The sequence below is a fragment of the Alosa alosa genome, chromosome 24 (genome assembly GCF_017589495.1).
Source record: "Alosa alosa isolate M-15738 ecotype Scorff River chromosome 24, AALO_Geno_1.1, whole genome shotgun sequence".
Lineage (NCBI taxonomy): Eukaryota > Metazoa > Chordata > Actinopteri > Clupeiformes > Clupeidae > Alosa > Alosa alosa.
This window is the reverse complement of record NC_063212.1, coordinates 26,779,427-26,804,891: the sequence shown is the minus strand read 5'-3', so window position 1 is coordinate 26,804,891 and position 25,465 is coordinate 26,779,427. Positions and strand designations below refer to the sequence as shown.

Genomic DNA, 25,465 nt, shown 5'->3' with positions numbered 1-25,465 from the left:
CACACACACACACACACACAGCAAAGCAGAACAGTGAGAATAAACACACACACACACACACAGCAGAGCAGAACAGTGAGAATAAACACACACACACACACATCTCACCTGTGCAGGCTGGGACTGGACTGAAGGTCATGTGATTTCACAGTATGCTGACCTGCAGACAGAGGATGATGGAAGTGAAGAAATACGTTATAGTCAGACTAAATACGATGATAATGCGTTATAGTCAGACTAAATACGATGATAATGCGTTATAGTCAGACTAAATACGATGCGTTATAGTCAGACTAAATACGATGATAATGCGTTATAGTCAGACTAAATCACGATGATAATCGTTATAGTCAGACTAAATACGCGTTATAGTCAGACTAAATCGATGATAATGCGTTATAGTCAGATTAAATCACGATGATAATGCGTTATAGTCAGACTAAATACAATGATAATGCGTTATAGTCAGACTAAATACGATGATAATGCGTTATAGTCAGACTAAATACGATGCGTTATAGTCAGACTAAATACGATGATAATGCGTTATAGTCAGACTCAGACTAAATACGATGATAATGCGTTATAGTCAGACTAAATACGATGCGTTATAGTCAGACAAAATACGATGATAATGCGTTATAGTCAGACTTAATACGATGATAATGCGTTATAGTCAGACTAAATACGATGCGTTATAGTCAGACTAAATACGATGCGTTATAGTCAGACTAAATACGATGCGTTATAGTCAGACTAAATACGATAATGCGTTATAGACTAAATACGATGCGTTATAGTCAGACTAAATACGATGATAATGCGTTATAGTCAGACTAAATACGATGATAATACGTTATAGTCAGACTAAATACGATGATAATGCGTTATAGTCAGACTAAATACGAGATGAAGAAATGCGTTATAGTCAGACTAAATACGAGATTGTATGCTTAGAAGCTGACGTTGCAGGTGAAGAAATGCGCTTTAGTCAGACTAAATACGAGATTGTATGCTTAGAAGCTGATGTTGCAGGCGGACCCGCATCTGATTACTTTACGACCCTTCTCAATGAGCCCCCTTTGTGATGTCATAGAGAGAAAAATACGTTTAACATTTTTAACCCCCTATTTCTCAAAAAGTATAAACTTTTCAAAAAATCTGAAATGATAACTCTCTTGCCCAATTCCAGACCTACACAATGGCTATTTCAACATGTCTGTACGTTAGGTAGTTAGAGCCCCATTCATTTTTGAAAAGGTAAAAAGAAAAGGTTATAATAAGAAGAAGCAGCAAGAAGATTTCAAGATTCCATCCACTAAAACCAGCGCTGCAGGCTGAGCATCTGTTCAGTGCATGTCTACCGAGTGGCCACCAGGGGGCCCTACAGCTCCACCATGTCCAGCAGTATGACGCTCATACAACACGGCTTGTGGGATGAGTGAGCGTCTGAGCGTGTGTGTGTGTGTGTGTGTGTGTGTGTGTGTGTGTGTGTGTGTGTGTGTGTGTGTGTGTGTGTGGACATTCCCCTGTGCCTACACTAAACACTAAATGAGTATGAATCAGGGACTGCTCAGCATCAGTTCAGGCAATCACACACACACACACACACACACACACACACACACACACACACACACTAGATCAAGCACTTACAGTTCAGGTCAGTGAAGGCTGGTGGACACAACATATTCCGCAGTTACACACAGTTCAGATAGAACACACACAGTTTAGATGGAACACACAGTTCAGATGGAACACAGTTCTTTTCTCATCAAATATGCTGACTAAGGGGCCGGAATGTACACACACACACACACACACACCGTTTGGGGTTCCTCTGATGCAGCACAAATGCGAACACACTTGCATGTGGATGTGTGGATCTGCTACTAGCTGTATGCCAGAGTGCATCTGTCTATATATGCAAAACAGGTCAACATCTTTGTGTGTGTGTGTGTGTGTGTGTGTGTGTGTGTGTGTGTGTGTGTTTGTATTAATGCAAGCCTCTAAGACAGAGCAAAAGAGAGTGGTGCGTCAGCACTCTCGCCCCCTTCCCCTCTCCCTCCCTCCCTTCCCCTCTCTCCCCCCCCCCCCTTCCCCTCTCTCCCCCCCCCCCCTTCCCCTCTCTCTCCATCCCTCTCTCCCCCCCTTCCCTCTCTCCCCCCTCTCTCATCCCCCCCCCCTCTCTCCATCCCTCTCTCCCCCCTTCCCCTCTCTCCCCCTCTCTCTCCATCCCTCTCCCCCTCTCTCTCCATCCCTCCCTCTCCCCTCTCTCTCCATCCCTCTTCCCCCTCTCTCTCTCCATCCCTCCCCCCCCTCTCCCCCTCTCTCTCTCCCCCCTCTCTCTCTCACATCCCTCTTTCCATCTCCCTCTCTTTGTCTGTGTGATGTTTTCAGGAGGGCATTAGCGTCTAAATCCGCTCCTCCAGCACGCAATTATCAGCGGATTGGCCGAGCGAGCCCCTCACACACACACACACACACACACACACACACACACACACACACACACACTAAGCTCCTAAGCCTCTCCAGTGCCTCTAGCCAGCGGACGCCACTGCAATGTTGGCAAGCAGCAATAACTATATCAATACCAAAGCAAAACAAAGCAGCAGCTTGCCAGGCCTGCTGCACACACACACACACACACACACACACACACACACATACAACCCGCATCCTTGCGTGAACTTACACAGCCCTAAGGATGCTTGGATTTCATGAAGTAGTGGGTTTAAAGAGAAGACTGAAGCAGTCATCACACACACACACACACACGTGAGATGCCCGAGTGTGGCATATTGGCACGTGGGAGTGTGTGTGTTGGCAGAGCAGATGTGGAAGCTGCAGCTAACAGAGAGAGACACATGTTGCGTAAAGGCTGCGTGTCAGAGCTGCAGACGCGGTTCCCGCGGTTTGGTCCCAGTTAGCGGAGTCTCTCCAGCACCTCCACAGCTCTGGGGCAGAACATGGGTATTTAGAATCGACTAGCCGTCGCCATGCATATCTCCACAGCTCTGGGGCAGAACAGGGGTATTTAGAATCGATTAGCCGTCGCCATGCATATCTCTCAGAGATATCAGCGGGAGAGGGCCAGGCAGAGCCGTTCTCCGAGCAGAGCTCTCATCTTGCTGCCGTGTTCACGGAACTGCGTCAAATGTAATATCTTTGGATATTATGAGCGCCTAAGTGGAACTTCTGCAGTGAAACTTCTGGGTATTTTTAAAGTCATATTCAAGATTCTTTTGATGTGTCTGTCTGTGTATGTGCTCAAGTTATATATATATATATATATATATATATATATATATATATATATATATATATATATATATATATATATATATATATATGAATATGAGAGAGAGAGAGAGAGAGCATATGTGTGTGTCAGCTCTAGTTAAAATAGGAGACTTGCTGAGTCATAAATCAGATAGGTGGCAAACTACAAATAGGACAGTGACATCACACTTGGCACAACAGCTGAAAAGCGCACACACACACACAGACACACACACCTGTTCTCTGGTTTGTTGAGCTACAGGAAAGATGAACCATGATCAAAAATAAATGAAATTTCCTAGAGTAGACATTGATCTTCTGAAATGCAGCATCCCACACACACACACACCGAGCTTTTTCTATAGCTCTGCTTCTCTGTAACATTGAACATGGCCTCTTCCCTGAATGAGGAGAGGAGTACTGGTTACGGACCGTCAAGAACGTTCATGAGCCAACAATGGCCGTCGCCATGACACTTGTCCTCAGAAATCCGCTTGACTATGTCCAACTCAAGTGGTGTTGTACTGAACTTAACGTGATGATAAGTTCAGTACAACACCGTTTCAGGCTCTGTGTCTTAATGGTTTTGTACTGAACTTAATGTGATGGACACAGAGCCTGAAACGGTGTTGTACTGAACTTAACGTGATGATAGACACAGAGCCTGACATGTCCTAAGCACGTCCTCAACCTCAATAGAAGTCAAACTATACTGATCTCTCCCTATAGAGACTAACATACACATACCTAACATACACTACATTTACATGTATAGATTTAGAAGACACTTTCATCTAAAGTGACTTTCATTTGTTAACTATATTAGCAGAGCCATTGTGGTCAGAGAAACTGGGAGTTAAGCACTTTGCTCAAGGGCTCAATGGTGGAAGCCGGGAATTGAACCCACATATTCAATTTGCAATTTTAAAAGGACACACACAGTAGAATAGTGACTACATCCAGTGTTTCCCATACATTGACTAATCTGTGGCGGTGCGCCATTAAATCAAAATAGGCCGCCACAGATGAATATTCTAGGTTTAATTTAATTTAAATTAAATATAAGGTCAAATCCTTGCATTGCCATTGAGCTGCGCTTTTTACGCGACGCAGCCTTTCCTTGCCCCGCTCTCTCAGAGTAGCTGCTCCTCCCCTCTGCATGTGCATTTAACAAAATATTCACGATTGTTGAAGGATTGTTGTTGCCACATAGAAGCATTGCATAGAAGACGTCTGGCTAAAATTGCTATTAAATCCGTTTAATAAATCCGTCCACTAAACATTCAGTTTGTTTAAATACTAAATGAGTTTGTTTAAATACAAGATGGTGTTTTAAAACCGCAGTAGGCCTACCAGAATGTGTTAACAGAAACCCTGCTATATATACACATCAACACTAAGAACCCTGCTATATATACATTAACACTAAGAACCCTGCTATATATACATAAACACTAAGAACCCTGCTATATATATACATTAACACTAAGAACCCTGATATATATACATCAACACTAAGAACCCTGATATATATACATCAACATTAAGAACCCTGATATATATACATCAACACTAAGAACCCTGATATACATCAACACTAAGAAACCTGATATATATATATATACACATCAACACTAAGCCTAACACTCTCCTGGTGTGTTTTAACTCTAGGTCTACAGCATGTATTAACACTATCCCCATGTGTTTTAACTCTAAACATACAGCATGTATCAACATTATGTCAGTGTGTTTTAACTCTAAGCCTGCATATTAACACCATCTCTACATGTTTTAACTCGAAGCCTGCATATTAACACCAACTCTACATGTTTTAACTCTAAGCCTGCATATTAACACTAACTCTAAGCCTACAGTGTTTTTAACACCAACCTGACAGAACCTGAACCTGTGAACCTGTCTCGTTTATTAACGCTATGGCAACAGTGTTCCTCATCAGCAGCTCTAGAGGCTTTGCCCGGCCCTTCTACATGGGTTGGGGCTCATTTGAATCGGTGTCGGATTACAGATCAGAGGAGCACAACACTCCATGTATTGATGCCTAAAAATAAACATTTTCCATCTGGAAACCTGAGCATTTGGGAATGTGTGTGTGTGTAAGATAGTAAGTCAATGTCCGGTCAAAGAACGATCTCCCTAACACACACACTAATCCTATTCCTTCCTCCTTTACACACACACACATTCTCTCCCTAATATACACACACACACACCATCTCCCTACCTACACACACACACACACACACACACACACACACACACACACCCTACCCCCTCTCTCCACTCTGGGACAGCGTGAGATTGCACATTATGAAGAGACTGTCTGGGTGTGGTTCCCCTGGCTCTGAACAGTTGACCATAAGCAGATATTCATCTCCACGGTCCCTGTAGAACCAGGGATTAAACACAGCATCACCGCCTTCATATCCGAACAAGAGTATATGATCTGGACTGAGGTGGGCACTAGTGATTGAAACCAGTAGAGATCAAACTAACAGTTATCACTCCAAAATTACACACATACAGTTATCACTCCAAAATTACACACATAGTTAACACGCACACACAAAGTTCCATACTAACAGTTATCACTCCAAAGTTCCAAACTAACAGTTAACACTCCAAAGTTCCACACTAACAGTTAACACTCCAAAGTTCCACACATAAGGGATAATGTATAGAACGCAGGTCATTATTGGGAAAATAAGTCCCGACAGGGCGAACCGGACCCCGACGCGCAGCCACGATGTGACTCTTTAGCCTACGTAGGCTATAGCCTATTTGTTACCATTTCATCGTGGCTTTTGGTGAGAAACAAATAGTTCTACAACAGCACACACTGAACTTGAATCAAACATTCTTTAGAACACAGTTGATCAACCGTCTGCTTTCACTTTTGAATGAAGTTCCAGTATGAAAGACGTGAAATAGAAGCACAAAGCTCATTTTCCTTGACAGCGAACTGTTATACTTAGCAACGGTCTGTTATTGAGAATTAGCAGACCGCCGAACATTAGGAAGGCCCATTCAAGTGAATGGAGCATTCTGCAGCATTATGAAGAGCCGTGTAATAACAACAGTTAACAGCAGAGCCATATAAAGGTAGAGTTGCGACAACTCCATTGTTCCATTTTTTTCCAACAATGGCAGCTAATGGAAGCCTCAAATAGTTCCCGGAAGTTAACAATTAATAATAGCAGCAGTGCAGTTACAGCAGTATAGACTGTTTGTAGCCAACATTTCAGACTCAGATTTACATTCCTTTGCCTCATCCGAATAATAATAATAACAGTAATAGTAGTAAAGTAATAGTAGGCCATCAATAGCCTAATTATAATAATAAACGATTTATGTATCGACTATGACTTTTCTGTTGCTCAGTCAAATAAATTAAAAAGAGGCTAAAGCCCAATAAATGTGCCACACGTAATAGCGAATAGATACCCCTTGCCTATCCCATTTAAATTAGGCAGCACTACACCACCACGAACAAGCGGTCATTAAGTTTTTGGCGTTTAGTAGGCCTACAACTTTTATGACGTTACGTTTCTTGGGCATTTAGCTTCACCATCCGCCAAGTTGTAACATATGCTAATGCTCATCTAGGCTATGGATTTAAGTGGCTTAAAGGTAGCAAAAGTGGGATATAGTGTAACTGCTTCCCCAAAACAATTCCTCCATAACTGTGTATTTAATCGTTTGATATGTGGATAACTTTCAGTGGACTAAACAAAAGGTAAATATTTTGTTATCACAAGGCTAGCTGGTTTGTTATATGGCGAAGCATATAGCCAACTTTGTTTGCAGCAGTGATGCTGAGTTTGTTGTTAACATTGTTGGTAACTGTCAGGGAATTTAACCCCAACAGATACAAGAACCAGGGTTTCCGTTGTCCGGTAATTACCGGACATGGGCCGGAAAAAAAATGAAATGTCCGACCAAATTAAATCTCTCCGGTCAAATTGTCCGATTGAAATTGGCTAATAATCCCGTCCCCCTAACGCAATCTTTGAATTTGAGAATAAGCCTTAAAATGTAAGCCTATATTAAAGCAATACGTCCTGGCAATGTTTTTAAATGTAGGCCTATAGGCTCTACCGTTTGAAAGCTATTAAACAACACGCATAGCCTATGCTGCATTTCAAATAGGAAACATTTCAAATAGGAAGCGCACTCTTAAAACGTCCATGTTAAACAACGAACAAATGAGTGAGGCGGTTCAAACATGGCCAGGCCCAGGCAGACTAGCCTTAAAAGTTTTTTCAGAGGCCAGACGCGATGGATGATGATAAATTGGTAACGTATGAAGCCTCAGATGTCCGGTCAACTCCACCACCACCAGATAAAAAGCATAAGTGTCGGGCATATCTATCGGAATCATGACGTTGGAAGTGGAGTTGCGGCCGCTCCAAGACAGTCATTCTCCGTGTACACTGGACATGCAACTGTATTCTGTACCCAAAGCATACAGCCAGTAGGCCTATGCTTTCTCTGTCTATGATCATTGAGCCGCGGACCGAAAGAAAAAGAAACTATACATTTCCCAGAATAGGAAATATTTCTTAATTTATTGTTATCAAATAAAGAGACATAGCCTTAGGGGGGTAGTGGTGTGAGCTCATTCTTGTGTGTGCGATCTGTGCAAGTTAAACAGTGGAACAGCAACAAACAACGTAGCCTTTTTAAAACAATGAACGAAGCGGACTCTTGCTGTCCATGAAAACATAGATAGGCCTACTGGCTAGATCTTGTTAGGCATGTTTACTTTAGGCTATGGACGTGTTGCATTCTATTCAGCCTGATTATGTCATTCTTTAAGCTACATAGCCTGTCTCCAGTTTTCCTCAACTTGACTAGGTAATTAAGAAGCGATAATAGGACATTTGACCGGCATATCATCAAAATGTCCGGAAAATGAAACCTCTGCCGGTCACTTTGACCGGCACTCAGACAAGAACCACAACACGTAGTATGGCTTTGCCCACAAACTCTGGTACCAAGAGGAGAGCCTGCTAATGTAAGGAAGAATTCCTCACACCATCAGTCTCTGACTGCAGCCCAAAAGCTGTGTCTTTATTGTACAGATGCACACAGAAAATAGGAAGCAAGACATAACGACTTCATTGTGACATACTCTTATCTCACCCACACACACACACAGACAGGGTGCAGTTCCTGTCTGTCTGGGTGCACACCTACAGTAACTTGTACTCTCTGTTCTTAGAACTCAGCACAACAACATTTAACTTGAACTCTCTGTTCTTAGAACTCAGCACAACAATATTTCTGCTTACACAAATTGTTATACAATGATAATAATAATTTCCTTACAGTAACGTAAACGTTTCTTCAGTTAGGAGCAATAGCCTATTGTTTTTTTATATGTCGCATTCATTTTCATTGGCAAAAGCTAGCCTAATATGCATGAGAACCTATATAGATGTGAGGAAGCTGCAGGTGTTAGCATCAGCACGGTCATATTAACACAGCAGGCACTAGCCCAGTGAAGGATTGTGTAAACCCCATCCTCAGAAACCAGTTTCAAACCAAGCTTGCGCTGATATGCATGATCAATGATCAAATTGTTATTTTCTGATGAGCACAACCATGCAGGTTCTCTGAATCTCAAGCTCTTTAGCCTAGCATCTTAATGCTGTATTCGCAGCACGGTGAATGACAAACGGTGGGAAAATGCTGTTGTTTATGAGTTCATAGCCTGGTTATTTATCAAGGACTATCTCACATTTTATATGTTATTATGATCACTCGCATCGCATTACCATGGAGTTACTGTGTAGGTAATGCTACGGTTAACTTAACATGCAATTCAAAACCCAAATAAGGAAGCGGGTGCCGACTGCGCAGCCTGAGTCTCGTCGTAAGGAAGCGGGCTAGTTGAATGGCCTACTCCAGAATAAAGGTGTTTGAGTCGTGACTCACTCGGATCTTTCACCCGTGTCTTTAAATTAACCCACCAGTCACGAGTCTCTAGTATCATTAACTCGGATCAGTTGAGTCCTACTACAATTCAATCTAAAACGATAAGCAGCGCCACACACAAACCTCTTGCAACATTAGCTAGCCTCTTAGCCCTAGCCATCATAGCTGCCAAAAATGTAACAATTTCGTAGGCAACCACCACAATTCCACAAATCAACTCAAGCAACTGAGTGAGCAGGCAGTCCGAGATAACTGGTTAACTTCCCGCAGAGCCGGAAACATTGCAGACTTCGCAGACCATGGGACTCAGATTGAGCCGGCTGAGTAGCAATCCGGGTTAGTCGGATCAGCCGGCCGGTTAGGCTTAACGTTGAGTAATGAAGTCAGTCGAATCAGCCCGGCTACGTTGTCATGAGTGGATCTGGCGAGCCGCAGTAGGCTAGCTCCTCCTCGAGGTGAAAAGCAATTCCACAACAAACGCCATTCTTTCACTTCTGAAATAACATTCAATGTTCTGCATGTAGCCTAGACATAATTAGATTTGGTGTATAGATGTAGCATATTAAAATGCAATTAGGTCGTGCAGACAGTCCGAACTGCACGCTCATGGAGCTGCTTGAGTATCTACCCGGGTCAGTTGAATCAGCCGGGCAGGCCGGTTACGTTGTCATGAGTGGATCTTTAGAGCAGCGAGTAACTCCTCGTCAAGGTGAAAAACAAATCCACAACAAAAGCCATGCTTTCACTTCTGAAATAACATATGTTCTGCACGCATAGCCTACTTTAAAATGCAATTAGGTCGTGAAGACAGTCTGAAACATTGCAAGCTCTGTATGGAGTTGCTTGAGTAGGCTAGCCTACCTGGGTCATTTGGATCAGCCCGGGCGGACCCGGTTATGTTATGTTGTTATGAGTCTGAAGTCAGTCGAATCAGCCCGGCTACATTGTCATGAGTGGAATCTGTAGGCGGCCGAGTAGCCTAGTTTCTACTCGTGTCAAGGTGATAATAATGATAGGCCTAATGAGAATAGTAGTAGTAGTAGTAGTAATAATAATAATAATAATAATAATAACAATAATAATAATTTAGTCACTGCAGGGCATTTCTACGTTCCTGTTTCTATGTCTACATTGAAAGTCAATTGCTTAGGCTAGGTTAAGACAATAAATAAACAGTCTGGCTCAAACTGCTTTCTTTCCCGTGAGTGGGTGGAGGTTTTGATGCGATTATATTAGGCTATTTTATATTATATTATATTATATTATATTATATTATATTATATTAGGCTACCTAACAGTATAGCTATGATTAATAATAATATTAGTTGCCTAGTATTAGCAGCCTATAATACTTATTAGAATAGATTCCTAGTAGCCTACTATTAGTAGCCTATATAGTAGTGGTAATAAACATTGTAGCAGAGTAGCATTAGACCTAGGCAAACTTTTCTATTGTTAACAAAACAACAACAAATAATTAATTATTATAATATAGCCTACCCTCTCTGTCAATAAGATCAAAGTTTCTGAACATGAGCACCAAAAAGATGAACAATGTTTGGATGCACTTTGACCAGGAAAGCAAAACTCTAAAGGCTAAATGCAAGTACTGCAAAAACCTGGTTTCAAATCATGGAGGATCCACATCCAAGAAGGCACTTAACGAAATGAAGCACCCCACTGCACTGCTTGAACGTAGGACTGAATTTCTTTGCGATTTAACAATACTGACTCAAGTGACTCATTCAACCCGGATCAGTTTAGTGAGTGACTCAGAATAACCCGGATCCTTAAAAGGAATCGAGTTTGACAGGCCTACTCCAGAACTAGCTGTTGTGAAATTGTTGGGAATTTAATTGATTAACACATCACATAAACTGTTATTGAGTGTTGTTGATACACTGAACTTGTGCCCTCGGAACCAAATCTGACAGTAAGCAGCTTTGGAGTTTTGGAAGTAGGCTGCAGGCAGGCAGCTGGCGGATACATAACTGGCATGCGTAAGGTAATGGTAAGGTAAAAGCAACGACCGAAATGCAGTGTTGAAACACGTGAATGAAACGTATTAAATATGCAAACACAGATCCGGTATAAACACTGACACCCCCCCTCCCCGAAAAAAAATCTCCTATTTTTGGAAAGCTAAATGTTGTGATGATGGTATGGTAAATACACTGGAGAGATGTTAGAAAACTTTTTTTTTATTCTCCTGAGACGCTAGCTACTTAAGGTAGTTCGCTCATTGTCTCAGATCAGTGAAGAACTACCAGAGAAAACTTTGGGGAGAAAACTCAAATAAGTTAATGTTAGACTTAGACTAGCTGTGTTACAGTTTCTCGTTGCAAAATTAAAATCTCCATGCGCTTTTGTAGGCTACACGCAGTCTCAAAAACACTGTTTACAGCTCTTGAGTCACGTACTAGGTCATTTTTTTTATAACGATAATTTAGATAGGCCTAGGCTACACTTATGGGGTGGGTGCTATTGCGTTTTCTAAAGAATCTCTCGTCTTGGTTTTGTACAGAAATGAATAAGTGACACATAGGCTACGTAAAAGGGAGAGAAAAAGGTCACCTTCCGATATTTAGCAGGCTACGGTCTGGAATTTAATTTAATATTGTTGTAATGGTAGGATAACTACACAGTTTACACAATAATTACACTGTGTTATACATTTTGTATATCAATGCATTTATTGTCTGTCAATTACCCAATATTGTGGCTCTGTCGCTCATTGAACAGTAGCTTATTTAATGCATTCTAATCCATTGTCAATCACTTCCGGGAACTTTTTGAAGTTTACATGAACCACGTGACCTTAACGAATTTTGAACACCAATTGTCGCAACTCTACCTTTATATGGCTCTGGTTATCAGAAGAAATACTCTTTTCTGATTGGCTGGTGGGGTGGCTATTAATTGTGAATAACAGGACACCGTTCCAGATCAATGCTTATGAATGGTAACTATAACAACCATAGTAGGACGACAGTTGCAGCGCTCTAGAATCTTTGGTTGCAGGCTTCGCAACAATGGAATCAACTGTAAACAAGCTAACTGTCCATGCTATTGAAAGTTGTACAACAAGCTGAACTAGTGAGCTTTTTAAACGGAACTGCGTGTTTCCCTTGACTTACAGTGGCAACCGGGTGATAAGCGGGATAACGGCCTTCGAGGTGTGTCCAGTTATACGGAATTAATGGACTTGGCGGAGGCTGAGCTCTGCGTCGGGGAGTTTTTTGCCCCTCGCCCTCGTCTATTAATTCCGTATAACAGGACACCTTGGCGGCCGTTATCCCTTACTTAACACTCCAAAGTTCCACAATAACAGTTAACACTCCAAAGTTCCACACATAAGGGATAATGTATAGAACGCCGGTCATTATTGGGAAAATAAGTCCCAACAGGGCGAACCGGACCCCGACGCACAGCCACGATGTGACTCTTTAGCCTACGTAGCCTAGGCTTTTGGTGAGAAACAAATAGTTCTACAACAGCACACACTGAACTTGAATCAAACATTCTTTAGAACAGCGGTCCCCAACCACCGGACATTCCTAACCGGGCCGTAGCCTACGACATGAGTTTTAAAAAAAATGCATGCAAACTAAACTCAATTTAATTTGCAATAATGTCACGTTTTTACATGACATAGGCCTATATGCAGTTGTTTGATTGCACGCATGTTTGCATTTTGCAAGGTTTATTTTCTTACGTCTGTCTGTCCCGCCTTCAACACTTTTACATTTTGCCTTCAGCGCTGCGCAGCCTCAGGTCAGCTCACTTCACTTGATCAGTTCTTGGCAAACGATAGTGTCACACGAAGTTAGCTAAACTGCTAGAATGAGCAACAAAAAACAAGCATCTTTAGCAGGTCACTGGCCAGAGTGTTCGAGAGCCGCTGCAGAGATTTCTTACAGAAGAAAAGTCACCGTTACCTGCCCATTTTAGTGATGAGGACTGGGTGTCAAAACTCGCTTACCTGTGTGACATATTCGGGTTGCTTAATGACCTCAACCTGTCACTCCAGGGGAGAATGACGACTGTCTTTAAACTGGCAGATAAAGTCTGCATTTAAAGCCAAGATGCATTTAAAGCCAAGCTTGATTTGTGGGGACGACTAGTGGACCCGGGTGTATATGTTCTAAACAGTAGTGGGGGTTTTGGGAGAGACTGAGGCAGGGCCCTTTCTCTCGCAGCTGGTGCGCGATCACCTTGTATTGTTGCGCTTTCAAATGAGTTTGAGCGTTACTTCCCATCCTCCAAAGATCCACAGCAAACCAATGAGTGGGTCCGCAACCCATTTGTCAATATCCCGAATAGTCCTACCTTGTCAGCGCAGGAGGAAGATCAATTGATCGAAATTGCAAATGACGGTGGTCTTAAGAGAGTGTATGAGGAAACCTCTCTGGCGGGTTTTTGGATCAAAACCAAAGCAGAATATCCCGAGATAGCCGTAAAAGCGTTGAAAACGTTGCTACCATTTCCCACCACGTAGGCTATATCTACGCGAGGCCGGGTTTTCGGCAATGACTGCAACTAAGACCAAATTGCGCAATCGAATTTCAAACACACTGAGGGTGTCACTATCTTCCATCACCCCCAGATGGAACCTTCTTGTTGCAGGGAAACAAGCACAGGGCTCCCACTGATTATATTCGTAATCAGGGACGTGCACAGGGGGGTTGCTCAGGTTGCCCGGGCAACTGCCCATATGGCCTTCTCGACTCTCGATTGCCCTTCCGAGAGGAAAATAAATAAATAAATAAATCGTACAATGGATGCAGAATTTCACGTAGGCCTAGATAAAAAAAAAACCGCGAAGCCTCATTCACTTCCATTCGGGCACGAAAGTGAAAGTCAGTAGGGGAAGGGCAAACTCTGTTTACGTGGCTGAAGCGCTACACGCGACCGGCACCTGAGCTGAGCCTGCATGAGCAGCCTTAGAAGGAGATTGTCGCGAATCCACGTTGTCGGAAAAAGTGAGTTTGTGATGTATAACAAACGAACGATCATCATCAAGTTTTATGAAATGAATTAAAATCTTCATAAATCCAGAGTTTGCCACGTTTGGCCTAAATAATCAGACAGATAGCTCGCAGACAAGCAGCCCGTTACCACATAGCCAGTTTTGGTAGGCATTAGGCCGGGTGTAGGCAAACTGCGGCCCGCACACCAAGCACTTTCATCCGGCCCACCGAGCATTTAATTTGGTTATCAGGCTGCTCGCTATTTTTTTCCTGTGACAGAGACGACATTGGTTAGCTTTATCGCAAACTGCTTTTCACTCTTAGAGAACGTTTATAATGTCAAAACATCATGTTAAATAGAGATGATAGGCCTACTCTTAGTTATCTCCTTTGCAGCAGAACTAACTTGAACATTATGCTACTAGCCTACTGTGCGGCCCGCCGGCCAATTTTCAAAACCCAATGTGTCCCTTGAGCCAAAATGTTTCTCACATTTTGTTTTAGCAAGAATGAATGATGGAAGTAATGCATCACATTAATTATTTTATTCAAAATGGTTAAATGCTTAAATCCTATTCACTATTTTGGGTATTGTTTGAAGCCAAGATGCCCACTGAAAAGAGGCGGATTCAGGAGAGGGAGAGACAATTCAGGGAGGCAGCAAAGGGCAGCACATCACTGCAGGGTTGGCTGCGAAAAAGCCAACCAGCAGGTGAAACAGAAACTTTCTGTGATAAAGATGACATGACACTGTGTAAGCGAATTGATTAATTAATCAGACTCATATTTTAGCCTACTAATGGCAATGTTTCATAATTACATTACATTTAAGATGAGGAGCAGTCACAAGCCTCCAGAAAATGTGGACCAGGAGGCACATAGGGCAGGTAGGCCCAAGTGATGATCACCAAATATGAGATGAGAGGACCATGCTAGAAAGTACAGGGTTAAAGAGCTGCATGCTAAATAATTGTAATGCTAAAACAAAAATAGGCCATCATTTCAAAGCCTGAGCAGAACATAAATACCACTAGTGGGCATTAAAATTATAATGATAATGGCAATAACAATAATATGTAATTGGTCAGATGATGAGCCCACATTTGGAGAAACCTATCAGTGACTTGATAGGATATTGATTGATCGGGATATTGATGTTGGTGATTTTCATGACTCAAGTCATGTTTTTCTGTGTTATTAGTTAAGGTGATTGAGTGCTGTATTTCAGTGTTTTACTTCTATATAGAAGTGTATATATATTTTAATAAAAAATGTTCAGGTCAGAGCAACCGCCCCTCAAAATTCCTGTGCACGTCCCTGTTCGTAATGCACGTTTAGTTCTCATATTTTGTTAAACATGTTCACACTTGATATATGTAGCTTCAAGTTGTTCAATATTCATAGTTCATATTGTTCAATTTTCACTTCTTCAAGTTCACATTTTTCACATGTTTAAGAGTTCGTTACCTTCACTGTTCATGCATAACTGGAGCTAGTTCTTTTCAAGTAATGCATGCATAACGTTGATATTTAAATAGTTTAATGGCTGTGTATAGGTAGATATTTGACGATAACTGAACATTGGAATGGCTCTAATGTTTGCTAGCAGTTATGCTAAGATTTTTAACTATGCTAACCATGCTACTTAGCTAATGTTTTATAGCAGTGCTAGCAATGCTAACCATGCTACTTAGCTAACATTTTCTAGCAGTTTTGCTAAACATGTTAGCAATGCTAACTATGTTAACCATGTGACTAAGCTAACCTAGCTAATCATGTTTAGTAGTTATGCTAACTAGGCTAACCATGTGACTTAGCTAACCTAGCTAATAATTTTTAGTAGTTATGCTGACTATGCTAAGTAGCATGTTAACAATTTTAACATGCTAAGTATGCTAACCATATGACTTAGCTAACCTAGCTAATCATTTTTATCAGTTTTGCTAAAAAATGCTAACAATGCTAACCATGCTAACTAGCTACAGTGAGTAGGAGTCATAGTTGATGACAAGTGTTGACATAGTTGATGACAAGTTAAAAGTTGTTGATAGACAGCTAGTTTAATAGATAGTTTAATAATAGTTTAAAAGTAGACCGTTTTAAAAGTTGAATGTAAAAAGTTCAGTAGTTTAATGGGTTACATTGTTTAACAGTGGATTATTGTAGTGAGGATTTTTATTTTGAAACAATTTTGGGCAGAGGAAGCAGTTGAATAGGATGTGTAGTCTTAATTGACCCAGATTGTATGCTTAAAGCCTGAGGCTGCAGGTGGCCTGAACACCTGCCATAGGATTCTAATTGCTTAATGGCCGTATTATGATGTCATAATCGGCAATGTTAAGTCTACGGGGATTTTTAAAAAGTTTTTCTTTAATAGTTTAAAAAGTTTTCAAAGTTGAAAAGTCATACCAACCCGATCTGTTTGAAGACCTACGTTACAAAGTTTGAATGAAGTTTCTAAGTTAAACTGTTCAAGAGAAATGTGTGCGGAAAAAGTGGTAAGCAGAATAATAATAAGAAGCAGAAGAACAGTACAGTGCATTTTCATGCCCTGTAATAATAACAGTAATAGTAGTAAAGTAATAGTAGGCTATCAATAGCCTAATTATAATAATAAACTATTTATGTATCGACTATGACTTTTCTGTTGCTCAGTCTTTATCAGTTCCTCATCAAACTAGATGCACCGCATAGCGGTACAAAATATGACCGCCGCTCAGTCCTGTACATCCTTTCCGCGAAAATAAATCACACTAATCAATTTGTCTCCATCTTTTACTCCATCCCCCACTCTTGAAACTTTTGTGTATGCTTGTTTGGCATGCCTGTGTGTGTGTGTGTGTGTGTGTGTGTGTGTGTGTGTGTGTGTGTGTGTGTGCAGCTGCACAGAAAGTAGCCTACTGGCACTGAAAAGGTGAATAGATTGTAGAATAGCCAAAGAAGTTGTAGCATTGTTATAAAACCTTTACAATCTCTAAACAATCACAAGTAGGGCAGTTCATCACAGTTCATCCATTGCAACTGGATTGATGAAAGGTCACTTACACCTGTAGGCTACATTGTATTTGGGAAAAGCAAAAGGTATCAGCATAATGTTATATTTTTTTTATATGTATGTATGTATGCATGTATGTATTTATTAATAAACAAAAGCATCTCTGTCAGTTCCATGCCGTTTTCAACAGCTATCAAAAACAAAGGTCATTTTTGGATAGATGGATTTTTTGTTAATGTTCCTTCTTCTGCATAAGATTTTAGTCATCTTTAGTTCATGTGATACTTTATTGTCAATGCACAAATTAAGTAACAGTAGTCTGAAACGAAATGCTGTTTTACATCTAACCAGTGGTGCAAATAACTGACATGTCCAAATGGGCCTTGATGAAATACGTCGCTAGACTGTTCATACACATTTTAACGGGCCAAAGTTGAAGAGCTGTTGTCCTTTGTTGTTCGTGCAAATATAGGCTGATTCATGTTCCCTTGCATTGTGTAACTGAGGTCCATGGCTTGTCTGGCTTTCATCAGACCAAGCTCAATCTTTTAAGAAATCAAAAAATAAATAGCGGGCATATCAGGCTGGGTTCACCCAGCCTAGTCCATAGGCGCCCGATATTGTTTAATTTTCCGATTGAGATATCCACGCTCTGGTTATTCTAAATGCAAAAATGCATCAGGGAGTTATGACAAAACTGTAAATAACAAACTAGATCCTAATAGAAAGCTGTTAGCTTCCCTAAGCTACAGGTAGGCCTATAAGGTAGGCCTATTTACAACATAAATTGTCTATAGGCTATGCTGGCGACACAAATAAAATCTCCTTTGGAAACCAATGGCTTACACCTTACAGTATCAAGCGGACTTAAACTGCCATATCGCGGCGAAAAAGTTGTAATAAAATTCACGCAGCTCCATGAGTCAAGAAAAGCGAATGAAGTAGCCACTTCTAAATGGGACCCACTACACAGTAGCTTAAGGTGTGTTGCTAAAGCACCCATAATGAAATGAAGGTGTCATTGTTTGGATACTTCACACACACGTGCTTTTTAATCTCACAGACTACAACTACCAAGCTGGAATCAAAGCACATCGATTCCCCTCTCACACCCTGCACGCACTTAAAACAAAAATAAACAGGCGCCTCAGTTTCACGCGATGTATAGGCAAAACTGTATCAGACCGGTGTAACGTTGGTAGATCTTCCATTGCACAGAATGATTTTTGTGGCACTTGCAACAAATGACAGTCGAAAGATACAATTACAGTGCTGCTATCAATTTGCTTGGTATAACCGCATTTATAGTTTTCTACAAATGCAATCAAATTGGCCTCCATCACTCAACCAACACTAACGGTAACATTATTGTACCTAGGTCCTTATTGATATTATAAGATTAACGTACCTGCAGTAAAAACCAAGCATGTCCGATAAACATCCTCAGATTTATTTCGGTTTCAAGAAGAAATGGGAATTACATTTCATGTGAACATCGTCCTATCCTTATTAGACGTTCTCTGCGGTAAACTACAGTGCTTGTAGGAAGCGCCCATTGTTTTTCCAACCCACTTTTAACTTCCAACAAAATTACGTCTCACTGCAACGATGCGCCATTTAGTGGACAAACGACTACTTATCGCCAATACTGGAAATGCAGCCATGATCATGATGATGAACATTTGGCTTTCTTTTAATCCTACTGAATTTGTAATTATGTATCGGCCGTTCTAATACCAATAGTATGTGCATACCTGTGTGTGCATGTGTATATGTGTGCACCGCCATCTACAGGCCAATGAGTGTACAGTCACTAAATGTACACATAACCTACATTTTTTTAGACCCCCATGGATGAAATTCTACGAAACTTGGCATACCCCCAGAGAATGCCAGGTCAATCATACACATAAAATTTGGTGCAGTTCTGAACATCTTAACTGAAGATAGCGGCGATTAAAGCAGAATGATATTGCATTTTCATTTTTTACCGGGGGGTGCAAATCACAAATGAGTGATTATGGGCCAGGTTGATGTGGGCCCTTGAGACCAACATACCATAAAAGATTCTTCGGGGGGCCCAGCACGGGGGGAGAGCGGCCCCCGGGGACGAAACGAAATTTTTCCGTAAAAGTCTAGTGGGGCTACATACCCACCAAATTTCATGTGCACCGGTGTTTCGGTGTCCCGGGTATCGTTGACCAAAAATTCAGGAAGTAGATGACGGGGGGGGGGAACTTTGACAATCATTATTCGCTAGCGGCGGTCATAATAAATTAAAAGAGGCTAAAAGCCCAATAAATGTGCCACACGTAATAGCCGAATATAAGATACCCCTTGCCTATCCCATTTCAATTAGGCAGCACTACACCACCACGAACAAGCCGTCATTAAGTTTTTGCGTTTAGTAGGCCTACAACTTTTATGACGTGACGTTTCTTGGGCATTTAGCTTCATCACGTCAAGTTGTAACATATGCGCAATGCTCATCTAGGCTATGGATTTAAGTGGCTTAAAGGTAGCAAAAGTGGGATATAGTGCAACTGCTTCCCCAAAACAATTCCTCCATAACGGTGTATTTAATCGTTTGATATGTGGATAACTTTCAGTGGACTAAACAAAAGGTAAAGATTTTGTTATCACAAGGCTAGCTGGTTTGTTATATGGCGAAGTATATAGCCAACTTTGTTTGCAGCAGTGAAGCTGAGTTTGTTGTTAACATTGTTGGTAACTGTCAGGGAATTTAACCACAACATAGATACAAGAACCACAACACGTAGTATGGCTTTGCCCACAACCTCTGGTACCAAGAGGAGAGCCTGCTAATGTAAGGAAGAATTCCTCACACCATCAGTCTCTGACTGCAGCCCAAAAGCTGTGTCTTTTATTGTACAGATGCACACAGAAAATAGGAAGCAAGACATAGCGACTTCATTGTGACATACTCTTATCTCACCCACACACACACACAGACAGGGTGCAGTTCCTGTCTGTCTGGGTGCACACCTAACTTGTACTCTCTGTTCTTAGAACTCAGCACAACAACATTTAACTTGAACTCTCTGTTCTTAGAACTCAGCACAACAATATTTCTGCTTACACAAATGGTTATACAATGATAATAATAATTTCCTTACAGTAACGTAAACGTTTCTTCAGTTAGGAGCAGTAGCCTACTGTTTTTTTTTTTATGTTGCATTAATTTTCATTGGCAAAAGCTAGCCTAATATGCATGAGAACCTATATAGATTAGAGGGAGCTGCAGCTGTTAGCATCAGCACGGTCATATTAACACAGCAGGCACTAGCCCAGTGAAGGATTGTGTAAACCCCATCCCCAGAAACCAGTTTCAAACCAAGCTTGCGCTGATATGCATGATCACTGATCAAATTGCTATTTTCTGACAGGATGAGCACAACCATGCAGGTTCTCTGAATCTCAAGCTCTTTAGCCTAGCATCTTAATGCTGTATTCACAGCACGGTGAATGACAAACGGTGAGAAAATGCTGTTGTTTATGAGTTCATAGCCTGGTTATTTATCAAGGACTATATCACGTTTTATATGTTATTATGATCACTCGCATCGCATTACTATGGAGTTACTGTGTAGGTAATGCTACGGTTAACTTAACATGCAATTCAAAACCCAAATAAGGAAGCGGGTGCCGACTGCGCAGCCTGAGTCTCGTCGTAAGCAAGCGGGCTAGTTGAATGGCCTACTCCAGAACTAGCTGTTGTGAAATTGTTGGGAATTTAATTGATTAACACATCACATAAACTGTTATTGAGTGTTGTTGATACACTGAACTTGTGCCCTCGGAACCAAATCTGACAGCAAGCAGCTATGGAGTTTTGGAAGTAGGCTACAGGCAGGCAGCTGGTGGATACATAACTGGCATGCGTAAGGTAATGGTAAGGTAAAAGCAACGACCGAAATGCAGTGTTGAAACACGTGAATGAAACGTATTAAATATGCAAACACAGATCAGGTATAAACACTGACACCCCCCCTCCCCGGAAAAAAATCTCCCATTTTTGGAAAGGTAAATGTTGTGATGATGGTATGGTAAATGGTATGATGCCCACCATTACACTGGAGAGATGTTAGAAAACTTTTAAACTTTTTTTTAATTCTCCTGAGACGCTAGCTACTTAAGGTAGTTCGCTCATTATCTCAGATCAGTGAAGAACTACCAGAGAAAACGTTGGGGAGAAAACTCAAATAAGTTCATGTTAGACTTAGACTAGCTGTGTTACAGTTTCTCGTTGCAAAATTAAAATCTCCATGCGCTTTTGTAGGCTACACGCAGTCTCAAAAACACTGTTTAAAACTGAAGCTTTCTGTTCGCTACGCGTAAAATCCATTTTAGATGAATGGTTTATTTTTTTCGAACGTACGCCCCACTGTCACGTCTGGTGTAGCTACTTCCATTGATTATAATGGAAGCTAATTGTTGCAGCAGACGCAACGCGAACGGAACGCTTCAGTTACGCGCCTGGTGTAGCTCAGCCCGAACAGTTAACTCTCCAAAGTTCCACACTAACAGTTAACTCTAAAATAAAGTGTGTCTTTGTTTCAACTGAGGAGATAAAGTGTGTGAGTTTCATCTGAGGAAATAAAGTGTGCGTGTGTGTGTGTTTCATCTGAGGAAATAAAGTGCATATGTGTGTGTGTGTTTTTCAACTAAGGAAATAAATTGTGTGAGTGTTTCTCCAGACGAGCTTACTGGTCAGCAGAGGGAGACACACACCCTGAAGCTGTGTGTGTGTGTGTGTGTGTGTTTGCTAGTGTATGTGTGAGTGGGAGTGCGTGAGTGTATGTGTGTGTGTGTGTGTGTGTGTTAGTATATGTGTATGTGTGTGTTAGTATATGTGTATGTGTGAGTGAGAGTGAGAGTGTGTTTGTTTGTGTGTGTGTATGTGTGCCTGTGTGTGTGTCTGTCTGTGTTTGTTAGCGTGAGTGAGAGAGAGCGTGTGTGTGTGTTTGTTAGTGTGTATGTGTGTGTGTGTGTACATATGTGTGTGTGTGTGTCCTTCTCCTAACCAGCAGAGGTACTCACAGGTCGAGCACTCCCACGCCCCCAAACACTGTTCTTCCCGCTTCACTTCACTCACAGTCATGTGTTACATAACTCACCTTCAACTCACACACACACACACACACAACTCTACCCCCTTTACACACTGCACTAGCACAACTGATTCAATAGCTACTGCCCCCCACAACCCCTCCCCTGAGAGTCATGTGGAGCTCAATATTGAGGGCAGATGAGGGAATAAAGAGAGAGAGAGAGAGAGAGAAAGAGAGATGAAGAGAGACAGAGAAAGAGTGAGGGAGAGAAGGAGAGAAAGAAACAGAGAGAAAGAGAGAGAGAGGGACAGAGTATAGAATGAGGGAGGTAGAAAAGGAGAGAAAGAAGAGAGAGAAAGAGGGAGCAAGTATAGAATGAGAGAAGGAGAGAAAGAAGAGAGAGAGAGAGGGATAGAGTATAGAATGAGAGAAGGAGAGAAAGAAGAGAGAGAGAGAGGGAGCGAGTATAGAATGAGAGAAGGAGAGAAAGAAGAGAGAGAGAGAGGGAGCGAGTATAGAATGAGGGGAGCAAACAGACTAGCTGTGTTCTGTGTGTGAGAGAAACAGGGAAATAAGAACACCTTAAGGTAGCCTCTACGTCTCTCCTGGCCTGAGTCTGAGTGTGTGTGTGTGTGTGTGTGTGTCTGTGTGTGTGTTATTTGTGAGGGTGTGTCTGTAACTTAATGTCTATGAGCATAGGAATGCAGGAGTGTGTGTCTGTGTACCTCATTGTGTAACATTGTGTGTGTGTGTGTGTCCAGTACTCTAGCGGTTTTTCGGCTGACTGGGCCACAGCTGGGACACCAGGCCCAACCCCACATCCAAACACACACACACACACGTATACCAAACCCCCCCCTCAAACAGAGACACACCTAAACAGACCTCCAAATTCCCAGAACTCTAACACACCTTTCTGTTATTCTCTCAGTGAGAGTGTGTGTGTGTCTGTGTGTCTCTGTGTGTGTGTGTGTGTGTGTCTGTCTGTCTGTGTGTCTGTCTGTGTGTGTCTGTGTCTGTGTGTGTGTGTGTTGTAGCTGGAGGCTCCATGTAATCTCAGTCTAGTCGGCTGGCCCCGGTCTCCTGGTCTCTTTCCTGCGCAGCTCGTCTCTGTTGCTTTGAGCTTTTTGATCCGTTTGGAGGAAAGAACCCAGAAAGTTATTTTCAGGAACAGCAAAGCAACAGCCCTACTCTCAGAAGCGGCCTGCTTGTGTCTGTGTCTCAACTTTGGAGAAATGTCTGGTTACATTTGTGTGTAACAACTACCTCAATCTGTGTGTGTCTGCGTGTGTCTGTTTTTTTAACTCCGAGACTTCTCAGTAATGTGTCATTTTTAGTCCGGCTCCCGCCAGCATCTGTAACAGTAGGTCCCACTCACTCACTCACTCACTCACTCACTCACTCACTCACTCACTCACTCACTCACTCACTCACTCACTCACTCACTCACTCACTCACTCACTCACTCGGTGTTCTTCTTACCATAGGTGAATGCAGCATGTAGAATCTCTGCCTTTGAGTCGTCATAGCGCCTGAGGGCATCCCTGTAACACAACCAACACAACAATTACATAACGTGTGTGTGTCTTGAATTTCCCATTGGGGATCAATAAAGTATCTATCTATCTATCTATATAGAACACCAACATTAGCAGGACCGGGCAGGACAGCTGCTACGAATGCTACATTCTAGACCATTCAGAGGTCAGATATTTCCGAGTTGGAATTTTCTTAGTTGCGTGAACTCCAGACAATGTTGGAAGTCAAGAATTTCAAAATGGACAATGAAAGCCGTTGAGCTCTAAAGTTGAAGTTCATAATTCTATGAAGTTACTCAGACAGCCTATTTCCACTTGAGAAACATTGCCAAAGTCGCGCCCTTTTAACTCAACAAGATGCAGAAAAACTAATTCACGCCTTTATCACTAGCAGGTTAGACTACTGCAATGCACTTTTCACTGGTCTTCCCAAAAACATCTAAAGAAATTGGCACTCATACAGAACTCTCATGGCTAGACTTTTAACTAAGACTAAGAAGAGAGAACACATCACCCCTGTGTTGGCTGAACTGCACTGGCTCCTATTTCCTATAGAATTGATTTTAAGGTTATGTTAATTACTTACAAAGCTCTGAATGGCATAGCACCTTCATATATCTCTGAGCTTTTAATATCTTATCAACCACAAAGGAAACTTAGATCATCCAATTCTAATCTTTTTAATCGCACTCCAAAGTGCTCCACAAACAAAGTGGAGAAGCTGCTTTTATCCATTATGCCCCCAAACTATGGAACACCCTGCCTCTGTACATCAAGCAGGCGAGTTCAGTAAATATTTTTAAAAAAGATCTGAAAACATACCTGTACAGGAAAGCTTTTAGTTAACTCATCTTATCCTGTAGGCTACTTTTTCAGATTATTCTACATCTGCTGCTATTGAGGGCGCAGCCAGCCAGAAGCAGATGGGCTCCCCTATTAAGTCAGGTTCTGCTCAAGGTTTCTTCCTGGAATATGGGAGTTTTTCCTTGCCACAGTTGCCATATGGCGTGCTTGTGGGGGGTAAAGGGTTAAGGCTGTCAGTCTTATCACATGTTATTTTCTATATTTTTGATATGTTGCTGAGTGGATCATAAACGGCCCCAGCAATGAAGAAAAGTGATTGATAATGACTGACTGACTATTATTGTGTTACATGCTTCAAATGTAAAGCACTTTGAGCTGCATTCTGTGCATGAAAGGTGCTATACAAATAAAGCTTATTATTATTATAATTCTAAACTTGGGCCAGATGTCTCTCAGCTTTTAAGTCCTAGCTGACCTCTGAATTTCAAGTTGTCTGGAATGCACTCATGCTGTTGCATCAATAACAGCTAATGTTATTGCTAAATAATTAGCAACAGCTAATACCTTCAGCTAAATGGAAAGCTAATGCTATTGCTAAATAATTAACAACAGCTAATACCTTCTGCTAAATGGAAAGCTAATGTTATTGCTAAATAATTAGCAACAGCTAAAAGCTTCTGCTAAATGGAAAGCTAATGCTATTGCTAAATAATTAGCAACAGCTAATACCTTCTGCTAAATGGAAAGCTAATGCTATTGCTAAATAATAAGATACAGCTAATAGCTTCAGCTAAATGGAAAGCTAATGCTATTGCTAAATAATTAGCAACAGCTAATACCTTC

The 25,465-nt window shown here is 41.5% G+C and overlaps 1 protein-coding gene across 1 annotated transcript in view; it reads right to left on the bottom strand.

The window, feature by feature from the left end:
- The window catches only part of LOC125289333 (inactive ubiquitin carboxyl-terminal hydrolase 53), a 91,844-nt gene that overhangs the window by 2,602 nt on the left and 63,777 nt on the right, over nucleotides 1-25,465 (bottom strand). The window contains 2 exon segments of the mRNA XM_048236087.1: nucleotides 109-160; nucleotides 23,763-23,824. Coding sequence (XP_048092044.1) covers nucleotides 109-160; nucleotides 23,763-23,824 — 114 coding nt within the window.